This window comes from Anopheles coustani, chromosome 3 (assembly GCF_943734705.1).
Source record: "Anopheles coustani chromosome 3, idAnoCousDA_361_x.2, whole genome shotgun sequence".
Lineage (NCBI taxonomy): Eukaryota > Metazoa > Arthropoda > Insecta > Diptera > Culicidae > Anopheles > Anopheles coustani.
The window spans coordinates 13,720,477-13,736,180 of NC_071288.1; the positions used below are offsets into that span (position 1 = coordinate 13,720,477).

A 15,704-nucleotide genomic window follows, 5' to 3' on the forward strand; every position below is an offset into this window, starting at 1 on the left:
TTCGTAACACATTTCGCGCAGGCCACTCGCTGCGGACGCGCTGCTGTTTCAAATTAATTTCTTCGGTCTTGTTGAACTGATCGTGTCTTGTTGAACCGATAAGTTCAAACTGTTTCTTCTTCTAACGATAACGCAGCGGTTCGAATATAAGTACAGCATTCATCTGCTACCCATTGCATACCCTTCAGGCGCAATGTAGGAAAATATGACGACGATGATTTAGGAGGGATCCCACAATGGGGAATTTGTAGGGAACAAGCAGGCATAAAAAGTTTTAGCGAGAATCGTCGATCTTTTCTGGACGTTTTGACATAACTTGCATGTGAGTTTGTCAAAGGACTGCACTACAAGTCTTAAACTTCACTAGATAAGCAATTTTTCGTTATGTTAATGTATTTTTACGCCTAACTCGGGGTCCACACTACAGCGCGACGTCGCCTGACAGGAGCTGAACTCCATGTAAAAAAAACCTTGCGCGATGTCGCAATTGCCAACTACACAGAACGAGAAAGCATGCTGATTTTGCCACCAGGGAATGTTCCTACGGTATGGATTAGGTATAATTAGGATAGGTATGATTGACACGTACGCTTCGCGGATGATAACAATCATATCGGCTAGCGTCGGCAAAGTTTCTGTCGGATTGTTTTACAACCTTTTCCTAACCATCGGTCATCGGCAAGTCCGATGCAATAGAACATTATGGTGTGCTATCAACCTCCTTCCCAGCTCCAATTATGTCTGGTGTCATTTGACTGAAGGACGCCGCCCGCCGATTTAAAAGACAGACGCATACGCACTTTGAAGGACTCGTGCCATAATGTTACCTTCTAAAATTTTCGTTCTTCTCTCGGCGCTCTTTGCGCTTGCCGTTGTCAACGGTTCACCGGCGGATGTACGCGATCCTGCTGTGAAGAGCACGCGCATGCTGCAGGGATTGCAGCGACACTTTGTTCGACCGGTAGTGCCAGTAGACTTCGTACCTCAGGAGGATCATATCACCGGAGGTCGCTTCCGAACGCGTGTCGATCACTTCGACCCGCAAAACCGGGACACATTCGAGTTTAGTTACTTTTCGAACGATGAGTTCTATCAACCCGGGGGACCAATCTTTATCTTCGTTGGAGGAAACACCGCGTTGTCGACGTACTACATTACTCACGGGCTGCTGTACGACACGGCTGCCCGGGACCATGCATGGCTGTTCACCAACGAGCATCGCTACTATGGTACCAGCACTCCGGTTTCGTAAGTAACACAGCTACCAGCATCGGAATAGTTCTCAGGAGTACGGCTTCTTTTCCTACCTGTCTTCTAGTGACTATTCCACGGAAAACCTTCGTTTCCTTAAATCGGAGCAAGCCTTGATGGATCTTATCGAATGGATTGACCATCTGAAGAATAACGTGGTAAGGGATCCGCGGGCTAAGGTGATCCTCGTTGGAGTAGGATATGGAGGAGCATTGGCCACCTGGGCACGCCAACGTTTCCCGAACATCATTGATGGGGCATGGGGTGTCGGTGCCACTGTGTTGGCCAGCTTCGACTTTCAGGAGTACGCCGCCGACGTCGGTAGCCTGATCCGCCGGTTCGGAGGAGACGATTGTCACAGTCTGCTTTGGGTTGCATTCCGCACCGCACAGTACCTGATTGACGCGGGCCATGAAGAGACGGTCACGAATCTTATCAACACCTGCGAGCCGATTGAGCCAGGCAATCTGCTAGACCAAGAAACGCTGTTCTTTCACCTCAAGCTGGCCGTGCAGGAAGCGATATTTGCGACCCAGGATACGGCTAAGATCCGTACCGTGTGCGAGACCATGCTGAACGCGACGGAAGGAACCGCCCTGGATGATTTCGCCGGTTGGCTGCGGGGATACTATGCGGATTTGCCATGTATGCCATTCGATTTCGATTCTAATGTGGTACCCGGTCAGGTAATAGCCCCGGGTGCACCTGAAAACGCTATGTTCGGAATACGTCAAACACATTACCAAAGGTGTACAGAGTTTGGCTGGTTCCTGACGACCGATGCGGATGACCAACCGTTCGGTGATCGCGTGACGATGCACTTCTTCCTTGAGGCATGCCGTGCTGTTTTCGGAGACTGGATAACCGATGCCGTCGTTTACGATGGAGTACGTCTTACGAACCTCCACTACGGTGGTCAGGATCCACGCTCGACGAATGTGCTGTTCACGAACGGTCAATACGACCCGAACCTATTCGTATCGATCACTAGCTACACCAATCCATTCAGTTACGCGTACGTTGTGCCAGACGAGTTCTTGTTCTCGGAGATCTACTCCATCACCGAGGATGACTCGCCCGAACTGATCGCCATTAAGACCAGTATTCAACAGTACATCACTCTCTGGCAGGGCCAAGGTTTGACTCCGGTGTAAAACTTTCACTGAGAAGAGATATTCACAAGATATTGTGTCACAATCTTTCTTTTTAAAAACAATAAATCCCTGTTTGAATATTCAATAATATAAAACAATTATGAACTTATCCCTGAAGCAAAACTTTTGTTTAATTTGATTTTACAATGAAATCCCACGAACAGGTAGGGAAACTGTTCTCATTTGACTCCGTCTGTTCTCATCTAATCACAAGATAGAACGACACACTAAATTTGGAGAAGGGAAGCTTATATGAGATGAAGTTCGAAGAGCGATGAGGCCCTGGGGCAAACAAAACTCCAACCATCAAACTTCTTATCAGTCAGTGTTTCGCTCTCAAACGACACAGTTGCCGCTCAAACTCAGCAGATTATTTCACAAACAAAAGCGTTCCGAACTTGTCCTCTAAGATCATGAGGAATTTGCCAGGGTCAGTAGCATGAGTAATGCAAAGCGTATGTAGGTACTATGATCCTTTTAAAGAACTCAATATTCTGTCAATATTCCAGATTGTTTCTGTTTGTCGTATTGCTAGTCTCAGTTTCTCGCGGGTATGAGTATCAGTGTGAGCCAGGAACCGATCCAACAGTATGCAGTCTCTGGAACTTTCAAAATAGCAAGAAAAACACTCAGTCCTCTGTGAAAATGCCGTCAAGTGTTAAAAAGGTTCGACTCAACATGGAGCAAGATTACTACGAACGTCATTTGGGCATCAACGTTTACGATTCCGTCCTTCATTTGACCATCCTACACAATCCGACCTCCGTGCAGATAGAATCCAACCATATTTCGGATCTGTACATGCCGACCGATCTCCAGATGGGCGAATTCAAGCGATGCTCAATTTCAGATGTGCACATTGATTCGAGCTTGTCATACTCAGTAACCTATCTGAGTCTCCAGGACAATTCCATCACAGATATCTCCAACTTTTCCGCTCTGGTAAAACTACAGACGCTCAACCTCGAGGGCAACATGATTCGGAAGGTAGATGGGAAAATCTTCGCCGGTATGCATAATTTATCAACGCTATATCTCGGAGACAACTCTATAAAGCAACTAGATTTTAAAGTGTTCCCCAAGGCGCTCGTCAACCTCTGGTTAGGACAGAATCAGCTCTCCACTATCAATTTTGTCAATGTATCCTTACCTATCCTCACTGTGCTGGATCTGGAGGGTAACTTACTGGGAACGATTGACTTGGCAGGGTTGGGTACGGCCGTTCCCGAACTTCGTTTTCTTCTGATCGCACTCAATCCGTTTAATCAGAGCGAAGCAAGAAGCATTACAACTGATCTTAAAAGGCGTAACGTGTCCTCCTCACTCTGGTTAATGGAACCGAACTGTGAAGAGTACATGTTTAAGGTTTCAAACGTCTGTTTTATTAAGCCAGAAGCGATAGTCGAAGGAACAAACTTTGTAGAACAGTCGATCGGTAAGGCATTGGTACTTCTGGTGTTGGCGGCAATACTGCTAATGGTATTTACTGCTAGTTTGCGATGGATTTGGCACCAGATGCGGAACTAAAAAAGATTAATTAGTTTAACTGCTGCCACATGTTTATTACCATAAGCCATGCCAAAACATTTCAAAATGCACACCCGAAAAATAATAATAATAATAATAATTATTATTATTATTATGTGAAATTGTTTGCCATGTAGGCTTTACAAAGTCCGAATACTAAAAGCTTAAACGGATGGACAAGGAAGGGAGTAATAGGGGATAGGGGCCGAAGATAAGCATTAGGAAACAGGGGACAAGAGACGAGTACGGAAACTAGCAAAAGACATGTTGTGGTCAAACAGGTAACCAACGGCGTTGAAGTCCGACAGTGCGCGCAGCCAAGGGTCATTCTGGGCAAACAGAGACCGGCGTGTGGGAAGGTGTAGAGGAGGTCGGACACGCAGTCTGTGGGACGGGACATAAAAAGGATTGGTTGCGAGAAGGACGGGAGAGTCAATATGGCCGTGAAGGATGTTGGCAATCAGTTGGCAATTCGACGACTGAGTTCAGGTGCAACCTGAAAGTCAGTCGGTCAACGAGCCACACACCGAGATGCTTGACTACGGTCACACGAGGAAGAGGCAGGCCACTGAGGTGGTAGTTGTGCACCAGTTTGTCGAAATAAGGGGCCATTATAACTTCTTTTAATATTAAGAAAGAAAAATTATCAGCCGCATAGTAAAAACTTTTTCACCCATAATAAAGGAATGTATTTGATAATTGATACGGTGCATTAATATTATTTGAATTAATCATACTAATACACATACGTTCATTCATTGTAATATTGACAAATTTTTAAGGAATCGTGTTATTTGAAAACAAAGTTTAAATTGACATGTTGATCAAAAACGGGAAATGACCAATCTGTATCATTTCCTACAAACACTGTTTTGACCAATGCGATTTCGAACAATCACACGTCGTTGAGACAAACGTAGCTCTTTTTGTGTAATATCTTCACTATAGCACATAAACATAAATTTAAATACGTCTTTTACTATGATCATGTTTTCCAGAAGCTATGCTTAAGCTATGAAGCGTTTCAACATACAAATGTCGCATGGATCTTAGTATATCAAAGAAGCGTTAAATGGGTTTGATAAATTACGTGTTTCAGGAGCTTTTATATTGCAGGAGCTCCATTTGACACCAGATTCAAGATGGTTTTTCTAAAGTCCCCACATTTTGATAAGCTAGCCGCCTTTTTTTTGTGGAACCACATCCCCTAGTGGGAAGGTCTCTCTCCGAATAGAATTAGTTTGAGGTATATTATAGATCGGTGGTCAACCGTTTATTATACCTGAGGGTGCCAGAGACACGAGATTCGATCCCGCCCCTATGGAGAGGTGTTTCGTCGCGCTCCCGTGCATCATGTACACCTCCTCCCTATCCCTCGATAGGGCGTGTTAAAAAGTCCTCTTCACAAAAAATTTATCCGTTCATCACTGTACAACAACAGCACAGAACTGAACGTCATGTGTGTACTTGTGGATCTGTCCGATAATGCTCATACCAGTTACCAGTGTTCGATGAGACGCAGAGGCTGGGCAACCAGAAGCAACTCTTATCAGTCAGTGTTTCGCTCTCAAACGAGTTGCGCAGTTGCGCTGCGAGTCTAGGTTAGATTCAAAGAAACAATCATTCCCATTTATTTTTGATGTCCGTATCCGAAAACCATGAGGAATTTTCCAAGGTCAGTACTACAAACTACGTCAGGACGAGGGAGAAAATGTGTGTAAGAACTTTAAAAAATCCGAATTTACAATTCTTCCAGGTTGTTTCTAGCCGTAGCTTCGCTTCTCTCATTGGGTCAAGGCTATGAGTATCAGTGTGAGCCAGGAACCGATCCAACAGTATGCAGTCTCTGGAACGTGCAGTACGTCCAGAATGGAACTCAGCTCTCGGTGAAAATGCCGTCAAATGTTAAAAAGGTCCGACTCAATATGGAGCTATATTACTACGAACGTAATTTGGGCATCACCGTCTACGATTCCTTCCTTCATTTTACTGTCCTGCATAATCCGACCTCCGTGCATATACGATACAACCGTATTAACGAGCTCCACATGCCGACCGATCTGCAGATTGGCACATTCAAACAAAATTCAATATCGAAAGTACATACCAATTCCAGCTTGTCATACGCAGTGACCTATCTGGATCTTCAGGGCAATTCCATCTTTGATATCTCTAGCCTTTCCGCCCTCGTAAATCTGCAGACCCTTAACCTCGAGAACAACTATATTAGAGAGATCAATGGAACAATCTTCACGAGCATGCGCAATCTATCCATGCTTTACTTGGGCTATAATAATTTCCAAAGGCTCGACTTCAAAGTGTTTCCCAAATCCCTCTCTAACCTGTGGCTGTTTAGCAACCGTCTCGACGTCCTCGATCTCGTCAATGTATCCTTACCGTCTCTTACCGTCCTTGATGTGGAGAGTAACAATCTAAAGACAATCGACGTAGTGGCAGTGTTTGCAGCCTTTCCCGGGCTCCAATTTCTCCCGATCGCGCAAAATATGTTTTACGAAGGCGAGGCCAAGCACATTATCGCTGAGCTGAACCGACATAACGTGTCTCATTACTTCGGGGTTGCGAAAGGAATCTGTGACTGGAATGAGTATGAAATTTCGAAAATCTGCTTTCCGGTATCTGCGTTCACCGGCCAGTCAGTTTGGAAGGCACTTGTGCTTCTGGTGATTCTAGTGATTTTGGTAACAATTTTTGTGGATAGTGTGCGTTGGATATGGTTCCAGATGCGTTATTAAGATTGATATGTAACACCCCAAATTAGTTGGTGTTTCGGGGTGTAGATTCTCTAAATGTTCGGTCCTTACAAATTCATTTGTAGTTTTTCATATGTAAATTTTGAGGTGTATTTCAGTAGATTGAGTTTTGTTGTTGAACAGTGAAACTAAAAATAAACTAGCCTTCAAAATACTTGTAATTTTCGTCTAAAGTTTTCTTTCTTTGCAATCAGAATACTATGTCCTTTGCACTGTAAGCTGCTTTCTGTTTTTTTCTATAGAAGATTTTGTTTAGCAATGTTATCAGTTATGGGAGTTAACCACAATACGAGATTACATATACGGCACATTCTCCCAAGATTGATCAGTGTCTAAGTGTGAGTATGAGTTTACCAGCGTGTGATTTTACAAAAATGTTATTACTTGTAACAAGGCTGTTATACATGCACTCTATTGCACTCTGTCTAATAGCACTAAGAAACTGTAGGCCATTCCATCGGTTTGAAAAATATCAAGTGATTAAATGATTTTCCACGAAATGAACGTACTCATGATTCAACGATTGAATCCTTACGCTAACAGATGATTACAAATCAGGGAAATTTTAAAATCGAACCGCCTTCATGATCGGTTTTGTTTGAAATAGGGAGTTTTTGTTATTTGGAAAATCTAAAGATTTGCTATGATGCGAACCACATTATAAAATTAAGAATCTATCTAAACTGACCTTTTTCTTATGAATTAGCTTACACCCGGACAAAAGTATGTAACATTGATAACGGAAGTGTACCATACTCTGTACTGCTAAAATAATATGTGTTTGATGAGGACGATTCCTATCACGATTGTTGAAGAATACTGAAGTTTATCAGAAACCAGAACGCCTATGCGGATGCTTCATTACTAGTCCATAACTGGCAACTTCCACGATGTCATAATATGCAATATTGAAAAAAAAGAAAATGATCCCGAACGATTTTGACCAATGGTATTCCGAACAAACGTACGTCGATGAGCCAATCGTAGCTCTTGGTTGTAGCATTTTCACTATAGCACATAAACACACATAGCAATATTTTCCAGAAACAGACGCATGACCAAGAAAGTCAAATTCCATATAATTTAATAAAAAAAACATCATGTTTTCCGAAAACTATGTTTAAGCTATAACTCAACATACAACTCAACATACAACAAGCTATAACAACTTTCAACATACAAATGTTTGGATTTATCTCATTTGATCAAAGCAGCGTTAAACGGGTTTGATAAATTATGTATTGCAGCAGCTTTAATATTACAGGGCCTCCATCTGACACAACGTCTATGTTCAAAACGTATTTTTAAAGTCGCCATATATCGATAACCTATCTCCCAATAGGGCGTGTTAAAAAGTCCTATTCACAAAATATTCATCCGTTCATCACTGTACAACAACAGCACAGAACTGAACGTCATGTGTGTACTTGTGGATCTGTCCGATAATGCTCATACCAGTTACCAGTGTTCGATGAGACGCGGAGGCTGGACAACCAGAAGCAACTCTTATCAGTCAGTGTTTCGCTCTCAAACGAGTTGCGCAGTTGCGGTGCGAGTCTAGGTTAGATTCAAGGAAACAATCTTTCCCACTTTTGATATTCGTATCCGGAAACCATGAGGAATTTTCCAAGGTCAGTACAACAGACTACGTCAGGACGACGGAGAAAATGTGTGCAAGAGCTTTAAAAAATCCGAATTTTGAATTCTTCCAGGTTGTTTCTAGCCGTAGCTTCGCTTCTCTCATTGGGTCAAGGCTATGAGTATCAGTGTGAGCCAGGAACCGATCCAACAGTATGCAGTCTCTGGAACGTGCAGTACGTCCAGAATGGAACTCAGCTCTCGGTGAAAATGTCGTCAAATGTTAAAGAGGTCCGACTCAATATGGAGCAATATTACTACGAACGTCATTTGGGCATCACCGTTTACGATTCCTTCCTTCATGTGACTATCCTGCACAATCCGGCCTCCGTGCATGTAGGACATAACCGTATTAAGGAGCTGCACATGCCGACCGATCTCCAGACAGGCGAATTCATAAAAAGCTCGATATCGAAAGTACATACCAATTCCAGCTTGTCATACGCTGTGACCTATCTGGACCTGCAGGGCAATTCTATCTATGATATCTCCAGTCTTTCCGCCCTTGTAAATCTGCAGACCCTTAACCTCGAGAACAACTATATTAGCGAGATCAATGGAACAATCTTCACGAGCATGCGCAATCTATCCATGCTTTACTTGGGCTATAATCGTTTCCAAAAGCTAGACTTCAAAGTGTTTCCTAAATCCCTCTCTAACCTGTGGCTGTGCAGGAACCGTCTCAACGTCCTCGATCTCGTCAATGTATCCTTACCGTCTCTTACCGTCCTTGATGTGGAGAGTAACAATCTAAAGACAATCGACGTAGTGGCAGTGTTTGCAGCCTTGCCCGGGCTCCAATTTCTCCCGATCGCGCAAAATAAGTTTTACGAAAGCGAGGCCAAGCGCATTATCGCTGAGCTGAACCGACATAACGTGTCTCATTACTTCGGGAATGCAGATCCCTACTGTGACCCGAGTGAGTATGAAGTTTCGAAAATCTGCTTTCCGGGTTCTGGACTGATTGGCCGGTCGGTTTGGAAGGCACTTATGCTTCTGGTGATTCTAGTGATTTTGGTAGCAATTTTTGCGGGTAGTGTGCGTTGGATATGGTTCCAGATGCGTTATTAAGATGATACGTCGCACCACAAATCCGTTGGTGTTTGGGGTGTTGATTCTCTAAATTGTCGTTCCTTACGAATTTATTTGTAGTTTTTCATATGTAAATTTTGAGGTTTATTTCAGTAGATTAAGTTTTGTTGTTGAAAAGTGAAACTAAAAATAAACTAGGCATAAAAATACATTTAGTTTTCATCTAAAGTTTTTTTTTCTTTGCAATCAGAATACTATGACCTTTGCACTGTCAGCTGCTCTCTGTGGTTTTTCTATAGAAGATTTTGTTTAGCAATGTTATCAACCATGGGAGTAAACCGCAATACGAAATTACACATACGACACATTCCCCCGAGATTAATCAGTTTCTAAGTGTGAGTATGGGTTTACCATCGTGCATTTTTTTTGTTACTTGTAAAAATATCATTTTGCTTTAGTCCTAGTTTGCCGTTTTTTAGAAGGGAGCATCATCGTTACACAACAGAGAATGAAAATAGAGTTCAATGATGTCATGACATGTAACTGGCTATTATGCATGCATTCTATTGCAATCCGATTAAAAAACCGTAGGCCATTCCATTGGTTAGAAAAGTATCAAGTGATTAAATAGTTATCCATCTAATAAAAGTACTCAAAATTCAACGATTTTTATACCCTTAGGCTAACAGGTGCTTACAAATCGAAGATGCAGTGTTGTTGGTTTTAGCTCCAGAACAAGATAAATGCATATCTAGATCTAAACATTAAACGAAAATCAAGAATCTAGAACCATTTTTTCAGTTGCTGACACGTCATTGAATCATTGCCGCTAAACAAACCTTATTCTTATGAATTAGCTTACACCCGGACAAAAGTATGTAACATTGATAATGGAACTGTACCATACTCTGTTACGCTCTCTGACGCACTGAAGTTTATCAGAAACCAAAACATCTATGCGGATGATTCATTACTAGTCAATAACTGGCAACTTACGAACTTCCAAGATGTACCATATACAAAATACAATGGCGTAGTATACAATGTTTTTTTCATGTGCACATATTGTTTGAAACATGATATTTTTTACTAGGACCCACTGTAAGTTTAGCATTAAAACTTTGGGTACAGTTGGTTTAGATATATCAGGAATCATTGCGCAAATTTCTCTAACCATCTAATGTTGTACTCACGTTATAATGGCTAAATATTTGATATATGTATGCAACTATATTTTGGTACATTTTAGACAATTCTGGTTGTTCTACAATACTGTTTTATTTTACATTTTTATTACCGCAACTCTGTCTGGGAATGGAAGGTTCAGTTCGTATGACACAACAGAATGGAAGAAAACACAAACATATTAGTTTTGCTCTGCTCAAATACAGCTACAGCTAAATTTCCATGATTCCTCAATACACTTATTCAATGATTCAGCTCGTACAATTTACACGATGTCGATTGGTCGTCGTCGTCGTTTCCCGGGGCATCCAAAGTCCAAAGCGTGTTACAGACTGAGAAATTGATCGGTTCGTCCTGGATCCCGTGCACGCACCGGCAACTGCAGCTTAGCGCTTTCTGCCGAACCTCAGGAACACGTGGTCCACATCCGTCCGCTTTCCGTTCTGCCCGGGCACCAGCATGTCGTCGTCCAGATAGAGAAAAGCTGTAAAACCGGGAAAACGGTTAACCCATATCGGTACACAAACACATTAGCTGGATGATTTGTGAATGTCCGCTCTACCATTACCAGCAGCCTCCTTTCGTATATACGCATTGAGTGCTTCGGCGAACTGGTTGGAGTTTTCCAGTGCGGCACACACTTTGCGGAACTTGGGAGGAAGTTCTTCGATCAGTCTGTTCTCGCAAAGCGGTGGCATGGCCGAACCCGCCACCAGACTGCACACTATCGACAGGAACAGCACGATACATGTGACCGCTTTGAGCGACGGAACCTGTTGGCTGCATTTGGGTAAACATTCGGTCAGATAAGCTGATTAAATAAAGTTTGGGAATCGTGCAGTGGCGTAATGCACTATTCGTGTTCTATTCATTTTCGAATTATGCTACTGACAGCAGCGAATCAAATGCATGCTCTCTCGATTACACACCAACAATTACACAATACCGAGTACTAAACCTACTGCCTGTAAATATTTCTGCTTTAATGCTTTGTTTTTTTCCTAATTTAATCTTTTTACTAATTTAAATTAGATATTTAAAATATCTTTTACCAGATCGAAGAAAACCAAAGCGTATTGATTTGAAATTTGATTTGTTAACTTCACTCGCATACATTGCAATTCAGATCAATCACTTGGTACTACCTGCCCATATTGAGTTAGATGTTGCTAAAAATCCTTCCTACAGACAAAACTGAAGCACTTGCTGCAACCGCGCGTCGAGGGCACGAGATACCACTTGGTGACAAAGTTCAGACGGACTCTTCTCGTTGCCCTCTGTGATCCAGGATTATATATGAGCCTACGCCGTGGGGTTACGCGACGGCGCAGAAAAACCATGCTCCCCGTCCAGTGCCATTTCAGCTGTAGGCGGACGAGTCTGTTCGCATGGTCGTCATCGTTTGCTTCCATCTCCAGTCGCCTCCATTCCTGGCTGTCTGCGGCTGTACGGCGTGTACAACGTTACAGCGCGAACCTCTAATCGAAACCCGTACACCAATTCCCGGAGGAAGACTGACGAGAAAAAAACGAAGACTGGCTGGTCAGCCACGTGGTTCCAGTAAGAGTGGAGAAAAGCAGGCAAAATGAAAAACTTAACGGACATTTTGTAATGGTTGATTACGCCGTCAAGTGGAATGCGGAACGATTGCGATTAATATTTTTAAAAATTCATCAACTCGAGATGAATGCTAGTGCCTTTTGTCTCTTAGCAAATAGCTGCTGTAACAAGGAGCTGTGGTTTAATTCCATAAATGTAACAAAAAAGGGGAGAATACGGACACTGAAACAAATCAATCTTGAAGATTGTCGTAAGAAACAATAGTATTATAAAACTGTAAACATGGTCATCTTTCTAAATGTTTTTGGTATTTGAGTATTTGCTTTTACGAACCAAACAGATATAAAAAGCTTTGGCTTGAACCGACGGACAACGGTCTTCCTCCAAGACAACATTGTAAGTGTACAAAACAACTTTCCTTATCTAAATAATATATTACATATTAATATAAATAAATAAAAAAATAAATATCATTTTTGTTATTTATATACTTTCTAGAGCCTAAAAAAATGGAACTTAGTTTTGTTTCACTACTGTGCATTGCCGGCATAAACGGATCTTCTAAGTTATTCTCTCTTGACGATTATCATGCATGTGCTATCCTATCTTGCTCAAAACATTTTTGATGTGTTTGTAGTGCTTCTTTTCTTAAACACACAAGAGGAATACGGGTCTACAATATAACATCGCCAGCATTTGCCAAAACTTTATATACTGTGGGTGGTATTTTAAATAAACTATTTAGTGATAAAAAAACAACGATATGTATCTTTGCAATACGAGTAATATTTCACAATATTGATTATTTTCTGGTAGCTTCGATCAATATATTTCTTAACGTTTCTGCCATATCTACATGATCTACATTAAAAATAGCACTCACATACTCGGGGTTGAAAAACATTCCCTGAGGTGCTTATTCTTTGCGATTATGTTCGAGGTTTACATGAATTCTTTTTTTCTGAGCGTCATACTTCGCGATGTGACTCATAAGTAACCAACCAGTTTTTAATAGTAACTCTAACAAAAAGAATGCCTAAATTATTTGGCGGCACTTCGTCCACTTCTCAGCCTCCTTCAAGGAGGGGGATTCTGTGGTCTACCTGGCCTTGACTCAACATTTTCCATATTAACAGGATCAGAATAATTGGGGAAAATGCTGGGAGTGGAACTTTTCTTAGTAATTTAACTTTTTTTTTTATAATCTGTTATAGACACGTGCAATGTGCATATTTTAGATTTTTTTATCAATGCTGGACATCTTACCTTTCAAATGAAACAGTAAGATTATAGTTTAAATACACTCACAACGATCGTCAGCAAGCAATCTGTAAAAGTGCTTTTACAGATGCTATTTTTTATCACTCGCTATCTATCACTATAGAAAATTAAAATTTGAACCGATCTTAGTTAACTAGTCTATTGTAAGTAAATGTACCTGTAATATTTATAGTATTAATCAACAGATTACCGCTTTTTCCGCATTGTGGCATGTGGTTTTGAAAACACAAAACCATATTTATTGATTACAAATGAGAGTTCTCCTTCTTAAAAAAACTCCAAAAACAGACTTCAATGACAACATTCATTTAGTTATTTTTACGGAAGTATGCTGTACAAGAACAACATCATCTTAACACTAACAATTTTACCAGCGTGTCAATTATCTGGAGATCCGGTTTCAATACACAGGGAACTAAAGAACTAATAATAAAAAGTAATAGCAACTTACTGCACTAACTGACGAATTGTAGCAAACATGCCCCAACTACTTGGTTTAAGATCGTTGTCCCCAACGAAAACATTTTCACGGATCCATTTCTGGTAAAAGTTCAATGCTACCGGCGACGAACTCATTATTCGATGGTCACGTGGTGTTCGTGCATACAAATTTTCTATACTGGAACCTCTCGGTTCGCTGCTTTTCCGATTGACAATTTTTACCATTAAACTTACAACACGCATACATTTATCGTCTGAGCATGCGACCAGACCCCCTGAAAGCTACGACATACAATAGCAAACATTCCACACTAGTGGTCTGTTTCGCAATAAAAACAACCAAGTCTTCAATTCGAAGCAACGGGCGCAAGTTCTCATACCTAATGTGTTCCCGATGACCGATTAAATACCTTCTACCGTTCTGTTAGCTGTGGTGTCGCTTCCTCTCGCTGCCGATGTTTGTACCCAATGACCTGCCAACCCGGACCGCTAGTCAATCGCATGCGGCTTGTGCTTAGTTTCTTCAACTTCAACGCTGCCCAGTTCCCTTTCGGGAGGAGGAGGAAGGAAACCGAACCAGCGGTGTCGATTTTATTTTCCCTCCAAGGCAAAGGTTAAGGCATACATTATCCCGCCACGGCAAATACGCAGCACCGGCAGCCGCTACCGGCAACGGCGTTCCGATGGAAACGATATCTTTTTACGCGCAGGATAACGCAATGGTAGTCTTTATTTAACAATGATAGAAAATTGACAGTTTTCATTAAGAGTACAAATAAACATTATGCACGTTAATTACCCGTTAACTTTGATATTTTTGTTCGTTTATTCGTTCATGTTCCAAATAAAACTGCGATCTGCGATTACGTAAACCTTCTTCCCAATGGCATTCAGAACAAACCGTCGTTTTGCAAAATGCGTTCTCGGTAGAACAAAACGTGTCTCGTGGACAGGACTAAGGAACACTTAGGAGGCATGCCACAGCAGAGGCCAAGGGAGAACCAAACACCGTCGGATGTTCGCCTTAATCAATGTGCGGTATTTGCCCTGACCGGGACCAAAGAAGCGCAAACAGCTTGGAGGCCGGCCACAGCAGGGGCCAAGGGAGAACAAACCTCCGTCGAAATGCTCCCCTTCATCCATGTCCTATACTACAGAACTGAACGCACTGAGCTCACAGCAAAGGCCAAGGGAAACTTCACAGGCCAGGCGCTCCTTGGTCCCGGCTATTCGACCCAGTGTTGGAAACAGTCGACCTTCGCTGTCCGCGAATGGTCAAAATTGTTTTTCAGTCAAGACAGTCAAAGAAATCTGTCGCATCGTTAGTCATAGTCATAACAAAGTTATTCATTTTCTCTGGAAAAATACCATTTGCATGTCTCACGCCATAAATTATTATGCCGTAGCATTCCGTTGCTAAATTACAAGACAGATAATCAAATTTCGTTTCGAAACGGAATCTATTATACGGAAAGCGTTATTATTTCAAAAACTCCATTTAATAATTAATCGTGACAAAAGCCTAAAAAAAATGATAGTTGTAACACCCTACGTTCAAAAAGAAAAGGTTTCATTTGATATTGAGAAAAATCCACACCACATCAATACAGCCAGAAAATGCCATCATGTTGAACGACGTTTTTTGAACCGACAGTCAACTCAGTCAACTATAGATTCGAGTGTCGAGCTTCGCACAGAGATTTGTGTCAATGAATGTAACCGCTTCCAAAGTCCGACCTAAGGCCCCAACCACGTACCAGTTGAGTTTCAACCCCGGTCGGCGATTTACATCAGTCCGTCGCGTACCGTCGATCGAACAGAACCGTGAAGAGGAGCTGGTGTTCTTTGCAAGTTAGCTGCAGTT

The 15,704-nt window shown here is 41.9% G+C and overlaps 4 protein-coding genes across 5 annotated transcripts; 3 read left to right on the top strand and 1 right to left on the bottom strand.

Annotated features, from left to right (window-relative positions):
* The first annotated feature begins 820 nt into the window (after positions 1–820).
* On the top strand, positions 821–2,405 carry LOC131271459 (putative serine protease K12H4.7). Its single transcript, XM_058272900.1, has 2 exons — positions 821–1,248; positions 1,319–2,405. Exons 1-2 carry the CDS (start codon positions 821–823, stop codon positions 2,403–2,405), a joined length of 1,515 nt encoding a protein of 504 aa, XP_058128883.1.
* A 413-nt stretch (positions 2,406–2,818) lies between these two features.
* LOC131271468 (uncharacterized) lies at positions 2,819–3,932 on the top strand. The gene is made up of 2 exons (XM_058272912.1): positions 2,819–2,835; positions 2,915–3,932. The coding sequence occupies exons 1-2, from the start codon at positions 2,819–2,821 to the stop codon at positions 3,930–3,932; spliced, it is 1,035 nt and encodes a 344-aa protein (XP_058128895.1).
* Positions 3,933–8,233: 4,301 nt separating this feature from the next.
* On the top strand, positions 8,234–9,513 carry LOC131258837 (uncharacterized). The gene is made up of 2 exons (XM_058260221.1): positions 8,234–8,334; positions 8,416–9,513. Exons 1-2 carry the CDS (start codon positions 8,318–8,320, stop codon positions 9,410–9,412), a joined length of 1,014 nt encoding a protein of 337 aa, XP_058116204.1. The 5' UTR covers positions 8,234–8,317; the 3' UTR covers positions 9,413–9,513.
* A 1,089-nt stretch (positions 9,514–10,602) lies between these two features.
* On the bottom strand, positions 10,603–11,820 carry LOC131258710 (dromyosuppressin). 2 transcript variants are annotated; one of them, XM_058260081.1, is made up of 3 exons: positions 11,704–11,820; positions 11,127–11,338; positions 10,603–11,042 (listed from the first exon to the last, which is right to left on the bottom strand). In XM_058260081.1, exons 1-3 carry the CDS (start codon positions 11,709–11,711, stop codon positions 10,945–10,947), a joined length of 318 nt encoding a protein of 105 aa, XP_058116064.1. In that variant the 5' UTR covers positions 11,712–11,820; the 3' UTR covers positions 10,603–10,944. The 2 variants fall into 2 exon arrangements, with proteins under 2 accessions (XP_058116064.1, XP_058116063.1); XM_058260080.1 differs by having other exon boundaries at positions 11,121–11,338.
* Between the last annotated feature and the right edge of the window lie 3,884 nt (positions 11,821–15,704).